This window comes from Accipiter gentilis, chromosome 5, assembly GCF_929443795.1.
Source record: "Accipiter gentilis chromosome 5, bAccGen1.1, whole genome shotgun sequence".
Classification (NCBI taxonomy): domain Eukaryota; kingdom Metazoa; phylum Chordata; class Aves; order Accipitriformes; family Accipitridae; genus Astur; species Astur gentilis.
In genome coordinates this window covers 31,072,771-31,092,661 of record NC_064884.1, presented here as the reverse complement: position 1 = coordinate 31,092,661, position 19,891 = coordinate 31,072,771, and the positions used below count along the sequence as shown (strand labels likewise).

General features: G+C 40.8%; 1 protein-coding gene across 2 annotated transcripts in view; it reads left to right on the top strand.

Annotated features, from left to right (window-relative positions):
• The window catches only part of TIAM2 (TIAM Rac1 associated GEF 2), a 117,383-nt gene that overhangs the window by 77,884 nt on the left and 19,608 nt on the right, over positions 1–19,891 (top strand). For both annotated transcript variants that reach the window (XM_049801203.1, XM_049801204.1), the window contains one exon: positions 6,974–7,077. In XM_049801203.1, coding sequence (XP_049657160.1) covers positions 6,974–7,077 — 104 coding nt within the window. The remainder of the gene's footprint in view (positions 1–6,973; positions 7,078–19,891) is intronic.

The following is a 19,891-nucleotide window of genomic DNA, read 5'->3' as shown; positions in this document are numbered from 1 at the left end:
GCTAATAATTTCCCTTAGGATATTATAAAGGTTTCTTTTTTTTTTTTTTAAAGTAACTTTCCAGAAGGTTCGATTTATCCTGTGTTCTTTGTCTTTAAAAACATCTTTTAACAAAGGCTTGTCAGGTTAGTTTGACACAGTCTGTTTACCCATACTGTATGTATATAATTTGCCATTTAAGTCCACATTTTAAATTTTTCTTTCCTTGAATTGGTTGTGAAAGCCTTAGGTTACTATGTAGGTCACAGATCTGTAGTTTCCTGTATTAGATTTCCCCAATATTCTCATTCCTTCTTTAAACATAGCTATTGCTTGCTATCCACCAGCTGCATAGCATCATCCTCTTTTCCCTGTCATCAGTTGAATCATTTATTAAAATCCTTGCTCGTGAGTTTCAATTTCATATGCCAGGTTTTAAACGTTGAGAGCTGAAGAAAGTTTAATCCTCTGCTGAGTTGCATGAGTGCAACTTGGTTTGCACCCACCTCAGACGTGGTCATTTTCTAGTCATTAATTGCTATCCTGCATTACTTTTCCCTGTTGAGGACAGACAGATTTCAGCCTGGGTCAGTCACATCCTATGGGACAAGCTTTAGCATGAGCTTTAGAGTCTGAATCTATTTGCTGTAGTGAATGTTTGGTGATAGGGTAAGTGGATCAGGTGGAGCTGGGGACACCAGGAAACACTCACAGCTACTAGCTGTTAATCAAGCATCTTACCTTAGTTGAGACAGACCCAGGTTCAGTTTCCTTACCTGAATCAGAGCAGGAGACTTCATCTCTCTTTCCTACATCATGGATAAATATCCTGGTGTCTCTGTGGTGTCTCTTTCTCAGCATTTGGGCAAAAATAAAATAGCATAATGTAAAAGGACATGGTTTCATTCTGATTCAAAGTAAACCATTTTTGCATCTCAGAAATGTTGCAGAAGGGAAACCCGATTTTCCATACTGGTGTAGTCACTATATTTTTGCCAAGGTCAGGAGTGTCTGTGCCTGTCAGAGTGCTTCTTTACTTGCTGAAGATAGTTATTAAGTGATGCACAGAACTGTTGCTCCTGCTAAATCTGAAAATGATGCCCTGCAGTGGTCTTAGTTTGTCTTGGAGTGAGAGGCTGAGTACATCTAATTTTGCTGTGTTGTCTTCTTGTGTGGAGCTAGAAGGAATTTTTTGTTCAATTTATCATTGTCAGTAGAGTGGCAGGTGGAAACACACCCTCTTGCTGTGGTTTGAAAAAGGGGATGGTTAAACCACCTACATAGTGCTTGACATTTGATAACACTTGACATGCTTGTGATGATTATTTGACGTTTTTTGAAATTGGTGAGAAAAATCTAACGGAGAACAAGTTCTGAAGTATTATGAAAAAAAAATATAAAAGAAACAGGTTCCTTAGTTCCTACTTTCTCCTTGTGGTAATTTTGCCTTTGCAGCAAGCGGCTAAAGTGGTAAGAGCAGCGCTGACTAGAAGGTAATTAAGGCTTCTTCGTTAATTAAACAGAAAAAAAGATATAAGTGACACTTGCATTCATTGATGGCTTCTTTATGGTAAATTAATTGCCGGATGGTCGATGTTGATGTTTTCCAGTTGATTTCCTTTGGTTTCTTGGCTGGGATTGTAGCATGGATTATTATTGTCTCACACATCTGCTAGAGGATGTGTTTCCATTGTACCTCAGCACTCACAAACATGTGAATAACTTCCATATTGACCACTTGTACGTGTATCACCACAGCGATGTGGGAAGAGACATCCCTGTGGGCGTACAGAGCTCTCAGATATGCTGTGTATGTGTTTGTTTTTCTTACTGACTGTCCCATCTGTACTCTGTGCCTACTTTTAATTAGATGATAAGTAGTGAGGAGCATGACTTAGGAAGTATGCTTTCTTTCAGTTTTTAGTGGTTACATTATAATTTCTCTTGAATGGTTGAGTCATTTATCTGCCTGCCAGAAAGACACAACATTGCAGGAGTAATGGCATTCTTCTTTGGTGATGCTGTTGGTAGCTCAAGGTGCTGAGCAGGTTCTTAGTACTTGGTCATTCATTGCTAGAAGCCAAGCAAAAAGTTTGGTATGAAGTTCGTATGATGTAGTTAAGCTTTTCACATAAAGCTATTTTTTCCCCTGTGCTTTTCTGATAATTTTAGCATTTCTCTGAGGTTGCTATTCTTCTTTGTTTGCAACAAGTTGACTGTATTGGGTTTGCGTGGCAAGGTTTTGGTACCGAGGTGGCTTCTGTGAGAAGCTGCTAGAAGCTTCCCCTATGTCTGACAGAGCCAATGCCAGCCGGCTCCAAGACGGACCTGCCGCCGGCCAAGGCCGAGCCCATCAGTGATGGTGGTAGCGCCTCTGGGATAGCAGATTTAAGAAGGGGCGGGGGGGGAACAAATGGCAACTTCAGCCAGAGAGAGGAGTGAGAACATGTAAGAGAAAACAACCCTGCAGACACCAAGGTCAGTGCAGAAGGAGGGGGAGGAGGTGCTCCGGGTGCCGGAGCAGAGATTTCCCTGCAGCCCATGGGGAAGACCATGGTGTGAGGCAGGCTGTCCTCCTGCAGCCCAGGGAGGCCCACAGTGGAGCAGATCTCCACCTGCAGCCTTGGGAGGACCCCACGCCGGAGCAGGTGGGTGCCCAAAGGAGGCTGTGACCCCGTGGGACGCCTGCGCTGGAGCAGGGCAGGGTCCTGGCAGAACCTGAGGACCCATGGAGAGAGGAGCCCATGCTGGAGCAGGTTTTCTGGTAGGGCTTGTGGCCCCGCGGAGGACCCACGCTGGAGCAGTGTGCTCCTGAAGGACTGCAGCCTGTGGAAGGGACCCACACTGGAGCAGTTTGTGAAGAACTGCAGCGCGTGGGAAGGACTCATGCTGGAGAAGTTCCTGGAGGACTGTCTCCCGTGGGAGGGACACCACGCTGGAGCAGGGGGAGAGTGAGGAGACCTGCCCCTGAGGAGGAAGGAGTGGCAGAGACAATCTGTGATGAACTGACTGCAACCCCCATTCCCTGTCCCCCTGTGCTGCTGGTGGGGAGGAGGTAGAGAAAATCAGGAGTGAATTTAAGCCCAGGAAGAAGGGAGGGGTGGAGGGAAGGCGTTTTAAGATTTGGTTTTATTTCTCATTACCCCACTCTGATTTGATTGGTAATAAACTAATTTCCCCAAGTTGAGTCTGTTTTGCCTGTGACAGTAATTGGTGAGTGATCTCTCCCTGTCCTTATCTCGACCCACGAGCCTTTTTTTATATTTTCTCTCCCCTGTCCAGCTGGGGAGGGGAGTGATAGAGTGGCTTTGGTGAGCACCTGGCATCCAGCTAGAGTGAACCCACCACAGTGACTTTGTATTTTAGTGTCTGGAGACACTCCTGTTTGCTAGATCAGAAGAAGCTATTTGCTTAAGAGGTTCCTGTCCCTCCCAGGTGGAAGTGATACACATTTCAACTCACTATGCATGCGTGCATGTGTGTGTGTGAACAGGACAGAGAGGTATGCTCCAGTAGAGGAAAATTATGTTAAAAGATTTAAACCAAGTTTTGTTTAACACAATATTATCAGTCCCTTTTTTCTTCCAGACAGGTTTATCACAAGTATGTCAATAGAATAAATCAAATCTACTACTGTAGTGGAGCTGTATAGGCAGACTTCATCGTGGTATACTCACCATTACTATGCTGGAAAGCCTCTCAAACAATATGATCAGCAAAGTAGTCCATGTTTTCTTTAACTAGTCATTAATGTAATTGTAGTAAGGTAAGTAACATTAGTTTTTTAAAAATAATATTATCAATAAAGAAACAAATTGCCAGGAAGTACTGATTTGACCTCACATTTTGGATGATTTTTAGGAATTTATATCTCCTTGCATACTTTTCTGTGCTCATTCCCAGCAAAGATCCAGAATGTTATATACTGGAACGATTTTGTACTTGTACAGCTGTAACATTTCTCTTAATTCTGTGCATACTCTCTACTGTTTTATTGCTATTTTTGCCTGAAAAGATAGTGGTTACCCAGCCTGTAAGATAACAGTTTTACATTACTACTTTTGAACATCTTTGTTAATATGAATCCCACTGTAGAGCTAAATCTAAATATGAATGTTTAAAGAAAATACATTTTGTGTGGTTTGGCTTGTTACTCCTTTTCCATTTAGTACTAGAAGTAGAGACTTGCTGCTGTGTTTGTCCTTATGCTTTGCATTTGAAATTACCTGTTCTCTAAGGTAATACTCATTTTCTTTGCCAATCGATTTGGGTTTTTTTAGCTGTGCAGCTGATGTTGATGCTTCTATGCTCTTTGGGAATAGTTTGATGGTTTGCAGGAGCAGATCCAAAGGAAGTCTGCTTCCACAGTAAAAGAAGGAAAAGGAGACAGGATATGGATGCTAAACTGATCAACAAGCCATACGTCCTTCCTTCCTTCCCTCCCCCTCTTAGTTTGGCATAAAATGTGCAGTAGGATGTCCTTTTTCACCTTGGATCCTTTCCATGTAACTTTTTTAGTTTTTACTATTTAAAATAACACTTGCTGTTGCTTATCCTAACGACTATCAGTAACACATTCTGCCAATAGCAAATGCTATAAAAATGGGCAAGACTATATAGACCTACCTCCTGACAGTCCTATAGACTACAAAGGAAAAACAAAGATGAGGGGGAAGGGAGGAAAAGATAGATCATCTGGACAAAGTGATATAATATTCTGTTTACCTACTTTGGGTGTTGTTGCCCTGATTTCTTCTGTTCATGTTGTCTGCTGATTGTTTTACCTCATTTTCCTCTTCCTACATTTATGCTTTCTCTTCATTGCTTGCGTAGGTTAGTTTTACTTCCTGTTTTGTAAAGAACAAATAAGTTTAATGGTCACTTTGTAAAATCAGAGAAAGGACGTAGGGTTTTTTTCTCATTAGATAGCTACCTCAGATCAAACTCTAGATCCTTTACGCCACTGCAACATCTATCTCAGGTGCATGTTGGCTGGAGGTAAGGGAGAGAAGTGCATTAAAACCCAGAAGACAAGTAAAAACAGCACAGCTAGGAAACAGTGGGAAATAATGTCCTTGGCATTGCCTCACTCTCAAGAAAATGTTATTTAAAAGTCAGTTGAAGTTTCAGGGGTTGGCTTACCTTTTGTATACCCAGGAGTTGACAGTGGTGGAAGTCAATAGGCATTCATGTGTACCTATATACAGAAGAGAGACTCAAAATTACTTTAAAAGTCCAGAGGGCAGGAGAAAATTATTTGGGCTCAGTGGAGGAAGAGAGATAAAAGCATAATAAAATAAATAGACAAGGCAGATTCCTTGTGAAGTTCTTAAAGAAGATGGGTGGCTGTTTGGTGGAGTTGTGTAAAATATGTTTTTTCTGCAAAGGTGGTAACTCTTGGGGTATTGCATGTTATGTATCTCTGAGACATGAGGAGCCACACGTGACTCCAGGAGGAAAAGGTAAAAAAGTTGAGGGGCGAAAAGCGATGGAACCTTGGTTGTGCAAGGATAGGGAAATGACAGAGTAGTCAAGTCTTTGGCATCTGGGTGGAAAGTGTCAGCCGTGATGCTAAGCTTGGCATAGGCACCTTAATAACCTATGGAAAAATAAAGTATCAAGATGACATTGTGCTGAGTTGTTTGCATCTTTCTGGCTTTCCTGTGGGTCTGTCTGCCATGTTTTGTCTTCCCAGGAAGGCTCCTCATGGGCTATAAGGTGCTCTTTTGGGCCTAAAATTCCCATTTCCCTCCCTGCTTCAGTCCATGTTTGTCAGTTCTTGCTGAGAGGAGCTGGTCCTGCTCTGCAGGGACAGGACAACAGCAACACCCAGGCAGAGAGATACCGTTGTCCTTCACAATTTCATTAGTGCTAGCTCTCATAATTTTACTGCAAGATGAGTGATATTTCTTTTAATTACCACCTTAGTTGCTGGAGTCAGTGATTAAATGAGAATCTCAGCTTTCACTTAAAAATAAATCTCCAGCATTTGTAGGTGTTGAGAATGAGTTTGAAAATGTGGTAATGTGGTGTGAATTATACCCTAGAGACTTGAAGGCTAGGAAACAAAGCAGCAAATTAAAAAAACCCCTTTATTTTATTACTATTTTATCATCTGAGGTTGCTAAAAATCCTCTTTTTTTTTTTTTTTTTTTTTTTTGGTGGCTGCTTTATGATTTTCAGCTACCCAGATTGATATAGTGCAGATCAAAACCCACTTCTTCACTTCTAAGAGTTTTAATTAGAATTTCCATGTAAACATCTCTGCAGATTTTAAGCAGCCAATTGAGGAAATGTAACGGGAAAACCCATCATTTTTATATGAATGTTCAGCATTGTTGGATAGATCTTGAGTTTACGCATAAATATTATTGAAAGCTACAGTCTGTGAGTAAGTAGAGCAGGGCAGTGTCTCCTCTGATTTTTGCATTGTGCCAGCTACTATATACCTGGACTCCAAACTTCATAAAATTGGTAAACTATTAGTAACAATAAGGGATTTTGTCCGTATTATGAACTGTGGTGTTTGTTCCAAGGCAAAATTCTCTTTTCTTCTTAAATCTTTAAGGGATTCAAGACTAAGTCGTGTCGAACAATAGTGTGCTTATCCAAGGAGAACTACTGAGTGCATTTAATAATCCTCACTGGTTGTCTCGGCACAGAGTGTGCTGATTACAGATAATGCTACCTTCAAAGCATGCTGTTAGCAAGAGCGTTGGGTTTATTTTGGTTGATCAAATATGTGCATTGCTCCAGACTGTCTTAGATGTCCAGCTGCTGTTTTGATAGCAGAGTTTCCAGGCATAGTTGCTTCTTGCTTTGACCTCTTGTGTTATTTTCTGGGGGGTAGGGAGGATCGCAAATTTTGTATTCCTTCTCTCTCCCTATAGCAATTCTACTAGACACTGAAAGTATTTGCAGATAAAAGCAAATACTTTTCCTGTTCCTGTCTTGTAACCCTCTAATTTATTTATTTGTTTTCTTTTGAATACAGATTTTAGTAATGTGCCTGATGTCACATCCAGCTTGAAAAGGAGCAGTACCGATGGCACTCTGGACCAAGTGCCACATAGGGAGAAGATTGGTCTACCTTTCAGGGTAAGAACATGCTTGACATAACAATCCTTATGAATAAAAAGACAGTGTTGCAGTGTTAACGCTTTGCATTCTGTGGGAAAGAGTTTAACGTATGGCACTAATTCGGAAAATTTTTTATGCATATTAGCTGTATTTAGTGTTTTATTATCTTGAGGTCACTCTGACAGGTCAGCATCTATGGCACAGCTGCTGCATCTCCAAAAGCAGTGTGATGGGGGCAAATGGCAAACAGGCAGAGACTTATCAGATTCATCTTTCTGTGTTGCTTGAACCTATTTCTGCAGAGAACAGTAAAACTACTGCAGCTTTCTAACTGATTCAGTTTGGTTCGTGTTTTCTTTTTGCTGATACTTCTAGGGCTTGTTGTTAAGATTGCAGTGACCATAGCAACACTCACCTAACATCAGTGGTTTTAGACTGGACTGCAGACTTGGAGAGGTGCAGTGTTTGAGAGCCAGTGATTCCCGCTCTCTAATCTGGAGAACCTATATGTGTCTGGAGTTGCTGTTTGACTTCAGCTGGAATAATGGATGCTTGGACCTTCTCTCAGTCAAGACTTTGGAGGCTGAGGCAGGGACCCCCAGAATTAGTGTCCACCTTCAAACGCATTGGTCTTCAAAGAGCAATTTTTCATCCATTTTGCTCCAAGTCAGTCAAATTCCAAACTGTGTCCAACTCAAGTGCATATTGTTTTGAACCCCGCAACTGCTAGCATGGGTAGTGTTTTCATGTTGGTGGCTGTGATTTTACTAGGCATTGCCATTCTGACAACAGAAAAGTTTTTGTTACTTCTGTTGATGAGTTGGTTTTATCTCCAGGCAAATTTGTGATAACACTTGCGTTACACTCTTGCATAACAGAGATGAAATTAGAGGTTTTTTGGTTCAGTAATATTTTACTGTCTTATACTAGGTTGTATAAAAAATTGGTAGAGATAAGGCAGAATGTAAAAACTCAGAAGACCAGAACAGGGAAGATATATTGTGCTTCTAGCCATCCCTACCGAGAGGAGCTGATCCTCTGTTACTTCTGGAATTACTTTGTAATCTACTATAGTCTAAAATAGTTGACTTTATGCAATTTCACTAGACAGTAAGGAGAAGCCCAGTGATCGTGGGTCTTCAGCCCATCTCCTGCTGCACAGGGGGTTCCCACAGAGATAATCTGTGTCCCGTGTAACACATTGCTTATGCTCCCAAAAAGTCTTTGCAACCAGACAAGAATAAACTGGATTTTTCTCCCCCGGGACACATTGTTCCTTTGGAAGGGGTAATGTAGATTTCTCTACTGTCCTGTTTTAGGGCTTCTGCAGTGTTTTAGGGGCAGGGATCTTTGCGGGGGCACAGTGGAGGTGACCCCAAGGCTTAGGATGCCTTGGTGGCTGACTGCACCAGCAGCCTGGGGTTTGGCCAGGTTCCCCCAGGCACCTCAGGGTGCTCTGCTTGCCAGGGGTATGCACTGCCACCCATGCACTGTGCGGACATAGACTGAGCTCCCATCCTGCTGGAGTGGAGGAGATTCTGGGGCATCAGCTTTGCTTTAGCAGAAGAACAAAGCAAATCCTGATCATCTGTGTCAAATGCACCAGATGACAGAAAATTAGGGAGAGGTCAGGAGGATTTAAATACACAGAGACCAATTCATGTATGCTAGTTGTTGCTCTGAATGTGCTAAATTTGCTCGGATGATCTAAATTACATGCTGCAATTAAAACTCAAAAAAGCAGGGAAAACAGACAGGTCTGCTCCCTGCCCTCTTTCCAGCCCCAAAGCTGTTACATCTAGTGGTATTAATGGCTTGTGCACAATTTGCTGAAGTAACTGCCCATGCCGTACTGCAGTTCACTTCTTGGGTTGGCATGCAGGTCTGCTGGTGTCATTTTGAAGATTATCTGAAGCTGTCCTAGTTTTGTAGGTACAAGGGGGGAAAATGGCTCGGCAGTCAGAGGCAGTCTGACCTGAACTGCAGCTGTAAATGAGTCTGTGACGGCTCTACAATTTCTGCAAATGGTTTGTAATTGATTGCTGTCTTTCTGTTGGAGGGTGCCTATTACTGTCAGAGCTTTTTGTCTGACCCTTTTGATTTCTCCCGTAGATGTAGAATTAAAAAACCCCCAAACCTCACACTAAATTTAGGTAGTGTATGTTGTATGTGCTTTTGTGATTCGATATAAAAGAAATTAAAACTATTTCTGTTTTTGTAGCTGTGACTTGGGACTGCTCACCAGATGAACAATAGCTATTGCTAATAAAAGCTAGTTTGAGGAAATTGTGCAGCCTCAAAAAGCATAGCATCTGGATTTGGGTTTGGTTTTTTCCCCCCTCTGCCTTCTGTTTCCTGCATGTGCTACCTTGACCCACGGCTGTGGGAGAGCAGTAGCACAGACACCTCAGCCTTGGGCGATGTCACAGAAGTACGGGGGAGAGATCTGTAAGCAGAGGTCTGTGGAGAAGACGTTGGTGGCGCTAGGAGGTTCTGAGCACAGCCTGGAACAACAGGCAGTTTGGGATGATTTCAGGGGAGAGACAGCTAGAGATGCTCACTTCCCAGTTGACAGCAACTGTAGATGTAATTACTTGGCTCTGAGGGAGCAGACTCCTTTGAAGTTTGGTTGATTTTTGTCCCGTAACATGTAAGTAAATAAAAAACAGTCTTAAAGCTTTGGATTTAATGGTTGCATGTCTGATTTCTAGGTTTTGTGTTTCTTGTTTGGAGCATTTTTGTTTGTTTTTCACTATTATTTTCTTCATCTCGTGCCAAACTAGGGTTAAGCATCATCTTAACTGAATGTACAGTGAGGCATTTCGGAAGTGCCTTGTAATCTCAAAGAAATAAGTCTTTTGTTGCATGTGTGCCACATTCAAACGTGTTCGTTCATTCGTTCATTCATTTTTTGTAGTCCAAGAAATGAATGAATTTAGAGTAGTTGTATGTTTGTCTTTCATCTGAGAGCTAACAAATGAATTAGAAGGGCAATAGAGGATTGTTTCATTCCAGAAGTGGAAGCTGTTCCTTAAGTTATAAAATATTATTAAAACCACATGGGCATCAAGAATCATCCATTCCAAACGCTCATTAGTTTTGTCAGCTCTGTATTCTCTGGGATGCCCCATTTATACCTTTAACTTTATTTTCTAATTTATTTAACGAGGGTAGATGTTAGACTTCTAACACATTCTGCTGCAGTACATTTTCAAACTGTGATAAAATACTGTTTATGTGGCAGTGGCATGTCGTCCTTGCAGTTGTTGGTTCTGGAGTATGTAGGCGTACTGTTGACAGAAGAATAGCAGACCTCAGAAAATCTGGGGATTGAGTATGCCTGTCAGTGCAATTAGGTTTAGTTGTGTTTAATCATTTTGAGAACTGACTGTCTGTGCTCCTGGTGCTCAGTTAAATCCTGGTATGTTGACAGTTGCCAAGACTCAAACTCTCCGTACATCAAAGTAGCACTAAGCTGAATAAATAAAAAATACAACTTTTCCTTTAGCTACTTGTGATTTCTAATATTGCAAACTGTATTGGTTAGAAACGTTTTCTCTAGCCCATGGTTTCTTTTAAAAGAAAGTTCAATAGTTTGTTACTAACTTGCTTATCTTTGTATTTTCAATATATTAAAAATATGCTTTTATAAAAGATGAACATATCTAAAAGGTGAAATTTTAACCATATAAGTAGCTACTATTCTAAGGTCTCATCAGACTGCTGTGATCTGACTTGCAGTTGCTCTGAATCTTTTGAATATCATCAGAGATAAGTATTTATGAAATCATATTAAATTTTAACAGACAGAAAGAAGGAACTTCATATAAATGCATGTGTGGGAGTGGGAAGAGGTATTTTCACTTTAAATATTTTACAGATCATAAAAGAAAACCTTAGAGTAAACTCTGTGCAAATATTTCACATAACTTCATTCTATTCTTAGGTGTATCTTAGAGTTCTTCAAGAAACCCAGTAAAAATAGCTAGTGCGATGCTTTGTAATCATGGTAAAAATAGTCACTGAATGCAGAACGGTTTTATGCTGGCATCTTCAAACATTAACATTGCAGATGCAGAAACGGAAGCTACTGTGATGAGAAACTTCGACTATTAACAAGAATTTGCTTTCTAAAGAATGGCCAACTGGTTTGATTTTGTAATGCTTTTGAAGTGGTGCTCTATTTCTTTCAAACAATGAAGTAAAATTGATTCTGGGAATAACTTGAGTATAGAGACTTACAGAAATTGCCTTTGCTTTGTGGTTGACTCTTAAAATAGTCAATCTACTCAAAATCAGTATGTGTATATGAGGACAAGTATATCGCCATCACCTCTTAATAAAAAATAAATAAAAAATACTACACACTGCGGAGGGAGAAAACTCACTTTTTTTTCTTGGGAATACTATTCTTAACGCAATGAGCAGAAATTATGGGTGAAAATCCCTGAACTCCTTTCCCTAGCATGGGCTGCTTTAGATTAGCTCAGGTCATTCCTTCTCCACTCCTGTTTGACAACCATGTTCACTTTTCCTCCATCTGATGAGGAAACGAAGAACTCGCAACAAGTCTGGTCAGCAGAGCGCATAGCACCTTTGGCAAGCACAAATCTGCATCTCCTGCAGGATGGAGCATTTTCATCAAATGCTTTCAGCTTTTTATAGGGATGAGGTGTAGGTCAGTATAATGGCCCTACTTGAAATGTCCATATTTATAGATATAGGGGAAAAAAGAAAGTAGAAAAAATATGTACTTGTGCATTTCAGAAGTCTGCTTCTGGATGCTTGAGTTTCCTATGTAATGTCAAATCATCCTTCCGGTGCTTTTGAAGCTTGTGTGTTCTGTTTATTGTGATGCCGATTGCGGACAGTCCTCCATTTTCCAGAAAGAAGCTTTTGCAAGTGCAGTGGGAAGTCGATGTTTCTATGAGCTGTGCATGTCTGGGACCATAGTGAGAAATCTGGTTTTTGGTCTCCTTGCACATAGTCCCACTTCTCGTGCTCAAGGAACCAACGTGCAAAAGTGCCTAACTTGGATAACTGTTGAGGTTTTTCTTCCAACCCATCTAAAGCGTACGTGCAATTGAGCAGCTGGTTTGCATGTCAGATGGTGCCCGAGCGGTGTGAATGCAGAGACTGAGACTGGGTCAGAAAGCACACCCATCTTCCCACTTCTGCGTCATCCAACTACCACAACAAGCTTTCAACAGATGCAAAATACATGTGTCATGATTTCAAAAAGGAAATCCTTGTGTTACCTATTAGCTGATTTCACACAGCTATTTCTGTAATGACAATCAGTGAGTATTGTAAAGAGTTTGCTGCATTTGTGGTTTTGGCCTCTTGTATATACAGCATACCCAGGTACTGGAGGGATGGTTTTCATAAGTTGGAGAAATTAGTATTTTGTCTTCAGACTGCCTAAAACTAATTTTGAAACCCCTCTATTAGAAGTAGCACTAAAGCCATCAACTTCTCATACAGATAGAGTAATTTAAGGGTAAAAATCCTGAGGTACAATATACATTCAGGTCAGGGTTCAAACCTGAATGGAAGAACATGTATCCCGTTGCTAGTCTGAATGCTCAATTGTTAAAAAAAAAAGTGTGGTTTGATTTTGGGGAGAGGAAGGGCGCAACTGCAACAGGTACAATGGAATAGTAGAGGTGAAAGCAGTTAGTAATCATTATTCATATAGTCCAATCCCAGCAGAAAATTAATACAATTGTTCGATGTTTATGGATGATTGCAATGGTATTTTACCTTCCAGAAGAAAGCAAGTGAATGCTAGGAATGATATATTCCTCTGATTTGTTACCTAGAAAATATTGTACAAGCATGTGATCTGTAGCACATGTGCTGTGGGATAGTTCAGGGCACCATTATTCAAAACACATCCAACAGCCTTCTGTTGGCACTGTCAGTAAATGTAATCCTATATATTCAGTTGTGGTGGTTCTTTTACTTACTTTGATCTGGTGATGACACTCATTCACTCTCAGAGATGAGGTAGACATCATCAGTCTGAATGTGTGTATATAAGCAGTGGACAATTGTCTTTTAGTAGGTAAATGTCAAGAAATGTTTATTCTTCCCCACCAAAGCTAAACAGTTTCCTAGTATGTCTTTTTGAGAGAAAGTTAAAGGTTTACCAAAATATACTGAATTAGAAGGAAGATTTGCAATGATCTAGTGCATAAAACATAAAAACTGAGAAATACAGATTGTGTTTTGATTACATTTAGGATGGTGTGGCAGTGTATGTATGTATGTTAACACGTGTCCAGTAAGTTTCAGAGCCATATTTTTCTCCATTTAGTATAAGTGGCATCCTTTCTTGCCAGTCAGCTAGTGACCCCCTACTGCCAAAACACCCTCAAAGAAACATTAACATTGAAATAAACTGTGGGAAATCTAAAAAAAAAAATAAATAAATGTGTATGGAGTAATTTTGTTAAGCAAAGACTGTAAAAATGAAAAGTCTTGGAAGGAAAATGTTATTACTAATCAAATAAACACCAATTGTTGAGCTACCTTGAAAACAAGCCAAGCAGAAATGACCAGAATCTCAACAGAGGTCCCTCTGGGAAAAGTAAAGTAAGAAGAAGAAAAAAATACTGGTATACCCATATGACCACAAACCTATTTCTTGCATGGAGGCAATTCCAGTTAAACGGTGTTCATGGTGATAGCTTCTCATTAGCTCTATTTTGCATTGCTCAGGCAGTTCCCACTTGCACAGCATGTCATTAATTGCAGGAGAGCTGCCTGCCTGAAGGTTTACTCAGCATCCATAGGACATTAAGGATCTTCCCTTTATTTTAATCATGAGAACTTCTCTTTAGCAGTTGATGAGCTCCAAAAGCTTGGGGAGTAGTCTGCAATTAACATTCTTTTTTTTTTTCTGTTCTTTGTAGGAAGGAGATTAACAACGTAGTACTCGCAAAATCGTGTATACTCCTCTTCAATCCAAGTGTCATTTCCTTCCAGATGTGAGACGCATTTAGGGAGTTTAAGAGCTAACATGGGAAAATAGCATGTTCCTCAGCAGTGGTTTTCCTTGATTCAGTTGTGCCTGGAGGGGACAGTTCTGCATCGAAAGTGCGACAGAAGCCTGTGGGGAGCATTGCTAATTATTGCGCTTCCCTTGCAGACAGCCCAGCCTGTGGTGAGCCCAACCAGAGTTGCTGGCTGTAGTAGTGTGCAGCCATGGCCGGACCCCTGCTGTCATCCTTTGAGAAGGTTATCAGTGATATGAGTGAAATTGTAGCCTGTTATAAGTCTGTAAGAGTTTTGCTAATTAATTGAGGTTTCAGTATTTTATTCCATCCCCATGGAATGGACTATAGGTTACAGAATGCTTGCTGTAAACCTACCAGTGGGTGCTTGCTACTGACTCCAATCCTGGATTTCACTTTGTTGCATTGATCCTGTGGTTCTTTAAATGCAGCAGAGCCACCCTATGGATGGCCCAAAATTCAAATACAACAGTTACTTGACTTGGCTTACACAGTGAGGAGCCTTGAAACCATAAAGCATGAAAGGTGCTATATCTAGAGTGGACCTGTAACCAGACATTAGGTCAAGGTGTAGATGGGGACCTGCGTGCATAGTTACTGGTAGTGAGGCACAAGAACGGCGAGAGAGAAGACCAAAGGGAGACCGTGCAGTTCTTGCATACAGAGTTGTGAACTTGTGTTGCTCTGTTTTGTGCTATCACACTGAGTTGCTGGGGTTTGGGGGGGGAGTTGGTATTTGTTCTCTTTATTCTGACTGAAGGAAACGTCTTCTCAGAAGTACTGTGACAGTTGTCAGTGTAAAATGTGCGGATGGTTTTGATCGGGAGAAGAAATGGTGTTACGTTGATGCTTATGAACAGAAGAAGCCGGTGCGAGATGACTTTTAATGCAGCTTTTCTTTGTAGTCTTCTAGGAAGAATCCACGAGGCTTACCTGCAGGTGAAAAGAGAAGCATATGACAACAGTCCTGGTTCATTGCAACAGGTTACGGTTAGCAGTGTCTCTGGAGATGCTTGTGACTTCACTGATGAAGGGCAGGAAGAGGCCTGGGAGTCCACCTCCCTGGGCCTCCAAAGGCAGCCCTAGTCACCTGCAGTGCAGGATATGACGGCAGCGTTTCACTTTGCAATGAAAGGCAGAGATATCTAATCACACTTCTGACAGACCCAGGGTACCCAGGGTAATCTCTCTGCCAGCTGTAGATTATTTGGTGGGTTTTGTTAAGGCCGAGATACTGTTCAGTTACAGTGCTGACAGTAACATACATGTTTTTAAATGCGATGCAGAAGCATTTCAGCACAATCTTAGTGCATGCCAAGGTATGTACAGTTACCCAAAGGACACAAAGTCACACCAAGTTGCAATACAGGATTTCAGACAAATACTGCATCCTGGCTGCCATCATACACTAGGCTTTGAGTCCTATTTTGTGCTGTCAGGAACATGTAAGGCCAAAGATAGACATGAAATGCCAAAACTTAAAAAATCTGCTACCTGCAGCAGATTCTGCAAAATCAAAGATAGCAAAAAGATACCTGAAAGGAAGGAAGAGGGAGGAGAATTTAAAAAAAGGTGTCAGTTGAACCAGATGCACAGGGAAGTTCCAACAGTTTTTCATGTTTTGTTGTCCATAGCACTGTGTGCCTCTGTCTCTACTTGCTAACATGCTGTGGGCAGACATAGACCTTCACTCACATGGTGATTATTTCCTTCTGAGACAGCAGAATCCTTCTGTAGTGCCTAAACAAAACCCTGCCAAAACCAGGGGAGAGGCTGATGTGGAGTTCAGAGGATCCGTAATTGTCTTTAAGGGGTGGGAAGGGGGGGGGGGGGGGGTACTGCATCTTTTAACATTTGAAACGCAATATGCCTGCTGCTAACTGCTACTAGAAGAGTTAAGGGTTGCCCTCTGTGCCTCCAAAGAAGGCACAGTGCAAAAACATATTGTGAAAGATGAATGCAACTGCAAAGATAATGTCTCAGTGGTTGCCATAGTTTCTAATTCAGCACTTGAGAAAAGTTTTTGCATTCAGCACAAAACGCTTTGGGTGGGAATGTTACAAACAGTATTTAAGATGCTTGAAATTAAAAATTAAACAAGAATTCATTTTAAACATTTGGAATGTTAAGTAATTTTTGTAGTGCTGGAATTAAAGCAAATGTCTTCACTGTGGTCAATTATGCTTTGAAAATACATTTTGAAGGCATTTAAAAACCATGTTATTAGTATAATAAGCATGATAGAAATATATTTAGAGAAATCATCCACCTACATTTATAAAATGTAAAAAATGGAGTCGCTCTAGATCACTGTAGGGATCTGGAGACCAGATGAATTAAGCCTGAGCTTATAATGCTTAGAGAGTACTAAGTATCTTAGTATCTTGTACTATGTATACTAAGATATAAGTATCTTAGACTACTAATGTCACAGAGCTCCTCTTAGTCCAGGGTATGTGTGTACATATTGTGTATTTTTTTATATATGGGTGTGTGTATACATACATATATACACAGACGCAGTTACATATAAAAACCCACATGTTGTAATTGTGCTTCTGCTTCACGGGTGGTTCAGACTGATGTTACAAAGTAGCCTGCAAGTGCTCAGGATTGTCCGGGAGGCAAGCTGCTGTTTCCTTTCATTCAAAGTATATACAGACAGAGCAGAATTACCCTTTTACCTTCATGCATTAAGGGCAAAAGCAGGATGGGAAATGAACTCGATGCAGATAAGCGCACCTAGACATATCGGGACAATAGAGGGAAGCCTGTATTGCGAAGGATGTTACTGTTATGGTAACTCAAGCCTGGTGCCACTAAAATGGAAAGATGAAAACCAGATGTCTGTAAAGGGAATGTGTGTTACTCAAACCACACAGGAACAAACAACAAGGCTATGTCATTTTTCCAGTCATCTTAAAAATATTTCACGGTGATTGATTATTTTACACGGTGATTGATTAAATTTTACATAGGAGACGTGTTCTTGAAAAGGGCTTGAGTGTTTGTTGTGTGCTTCTAGAGAAGAAGAAAGGGTAAAGAAAACGCTTTCATCCATTTGGTTTATTTTAGTTTGTGTTTTTTTCTTTTTTGATTTATCCATGTCCCCCAATAGGAGTTGGAAGGATTACTAAAACAAAGTTGGTTTTTTTTCTAATGAATACACAGAAAAAAAAAAAGCTGTTAATTGGTAACATTTTTTAGCTGTCATATGGCTAGCTAATAACTCAGGCTTAATTGGTAAATCTGGGGAAGAATAACTTCCTAATATGGAATTAAAAAGGCCTGTTGTTGTTTTTCATCGAGATTGACAATATCGCTTGGACCTGAAATTTAGCAGCCTTTGTTTTCTCAGTGCCAGTGGATAAGCCGTGTTTTAACACGTATCTATTACAAAAACAGAGCTGAGAATTGCTACGACTCATGCTGATAGAAAATGAAGAAACAGTACCTTTCCAGAAAGTATAGTTATACTCTTAATAAATGTGGATCTGGTGACCTGACCTGTGTTATTTTTAACACGCCATATCTGATACTGTAAACCTTTAATTTCCACAGACTAGTGATTTTTTTTTCTTCTCTTCAGACTTGCTGTGTGAATCCCTACAGTCTGTGGACTACTGCAGAGGCAACCACTAATGGTGGATAAGAAAAGCAGCCTTGTACTTGCTACCCAGTAGTCCATGTAATTGGATTTTTAAAGCAGGCTGTGTGTCCACTGAAAAATGAATTGTTAGGGAGCAGGCAAAAGGAGACCATTCCCTCAGCTTTCTGTTATGTAGTCTCCTCACCCAGTGAATCCGATATCAGTCTCCAAAAAAAAGAAAGGGCATAGTCCATCAGCTAAACAAGAGGTTCCTACTGCTGTGATGTGTTCTGCGAGCCTTATCAGCAGCATGTTGTTTCAGGGGTCCAGCATGGTTGTTCCTCTGATAGGCGGCCGCTCGGCAACTGAGCTGTACGATTTGGCAAACGCTGAGCTGTCAAGCTAATGATTTGGAAAGAGATGGATGTAACTTTAATTGCAGTAATTAAAGGAGAAGGCTGCATTATTCCCTTGCTTGCACAAAGGTGAATATCTTTGAAACCTCTGAAGCAGCACACTCATAACCAAAGATACAGATATTCAGGCTTGGTGTATCATTTGGGTTCAAGAAAAGGGTTTGCTAGAGAGGAAGGGTGGTGGCAAGGGCAGCGTTGAATGAAGCCTTATAGCTCAACTTCATTATGTTCTAACAGTGCTGTGACAGAGAGAACATGGGAGTTGCTGTGTTTTATTATGCTACTGGTATAGTTCTCCTTTAATGAATTGCTTGTCAGTCTTGTAACTCTTCAGCTTAGTGGTGTCATGTACTGTAATGTTTTATTTAAAATCACTTTTTTTTTTTTTTTTTTTTTTTTTAGAACAATCTATCTGTAGACCTGATTGGTTTTGTGTAAATATATCAGCATGGGGACTTTTACTTTCAAGCCTGAATTTATTACTGGGCACAGTTTAAATTTCTTTTTATTGGTGTAATTATAACTAAAAAAGTTTGAACAAAGGACAAGCACCATTATGTAAAGAAATCATCCAGAGAGCTGCCTATTTGTTTTTCATTTTATCATTGTAAGAGCATTTGTATGCCACACCATTTAGCAGCATATTCCCTTGACAGAGCATCAGTACCATTGATAATTCATGCTGACCTTCAGGGCAGTCAGCACCTTCTAGATATTTTTAGGTATTTGGCTAATTTTCTCAAAGCACCTGATGTTTTGTTTATGCAGTACATTTCACAGGCACAGAGGCAGGTACTTTTCTGGGGACATAAAACCCATCTTCCCTTGCCATAACTGCACTTTCTCCTTCATTCACTACATCAAGCTAAAAATAACCTTCTCATATGGCACGTTCTCCCTGCATTTGTAGTAACAAAGGGAGGCATGGCAGGTCTGTTTGTGCTCTCATATGCTGCTTAGCCCTGTTACACTGGGACGTTGACAGCGTCTCTGATTTTCCTTAATCGGCATAAAAGGGAAACTTGGGCAACTGAGCTGGGAGAGAAGGTGTGTTCGCAGGGGATCACAGCAACCGTGGCTTCCTTCCGAGGGGCCTTTTCCTTTGGCAAAGTTTGTATTCACAAGCCACAATGCCCGCCTTCAGGAGGAGTAAAACCAGAGCTAAGAGTTTAGCATTGGCTCGCAAAACCCAGCAGCAGGCAGCAGCAGCTTACGGCTCCCTGCACAGGATGTTTTCTGTGGTGAGTTCTGCAGCGGCATGGGTTAAGCTGGGGGGAGTGCTGCTTAATTAGGATAAGGTAGGTGACATGGGCTGTACTAGCGTGCCAGGCTGTCTGCGCTTGACTGTCCTAGCAATAATAATCAAATAATGGATTCTGGTAACACGTAGTCGGTGGGTGAGTTTATACCAGTACGCTGCACGGGAAGAGGTTTGGGCTTTTTGAAGTTTGGGGGAGGGAGAGGTGGGTTGGTTGCCTGCACTGTTTGCTGTCGGGCTCAAGCAAATAGTTATTTCTTGCGTCTGTCAGAGAAAGGAGTAAGTCATGATCCAGATTTTGACAAGAAGTGGGATGGTTTTAAGAAGATTCTTCAGGGAAATTTGGAAATAACTGCAGCACGAATGTTTTAACTATTTCTCTGTTTTTTTCACAAATAATTTAGGATTGTGGAAGCAGGGAGAAAAAATAAGAGCTACAATCAAGGTACTGCTGGGGGAATATAAGAAGGCTGTAAATATATTGCACAGGTGGTGGAAAAATACATAAGCCTTCTGCATTAAAAATTGACAACATCAGGATAAGGACATG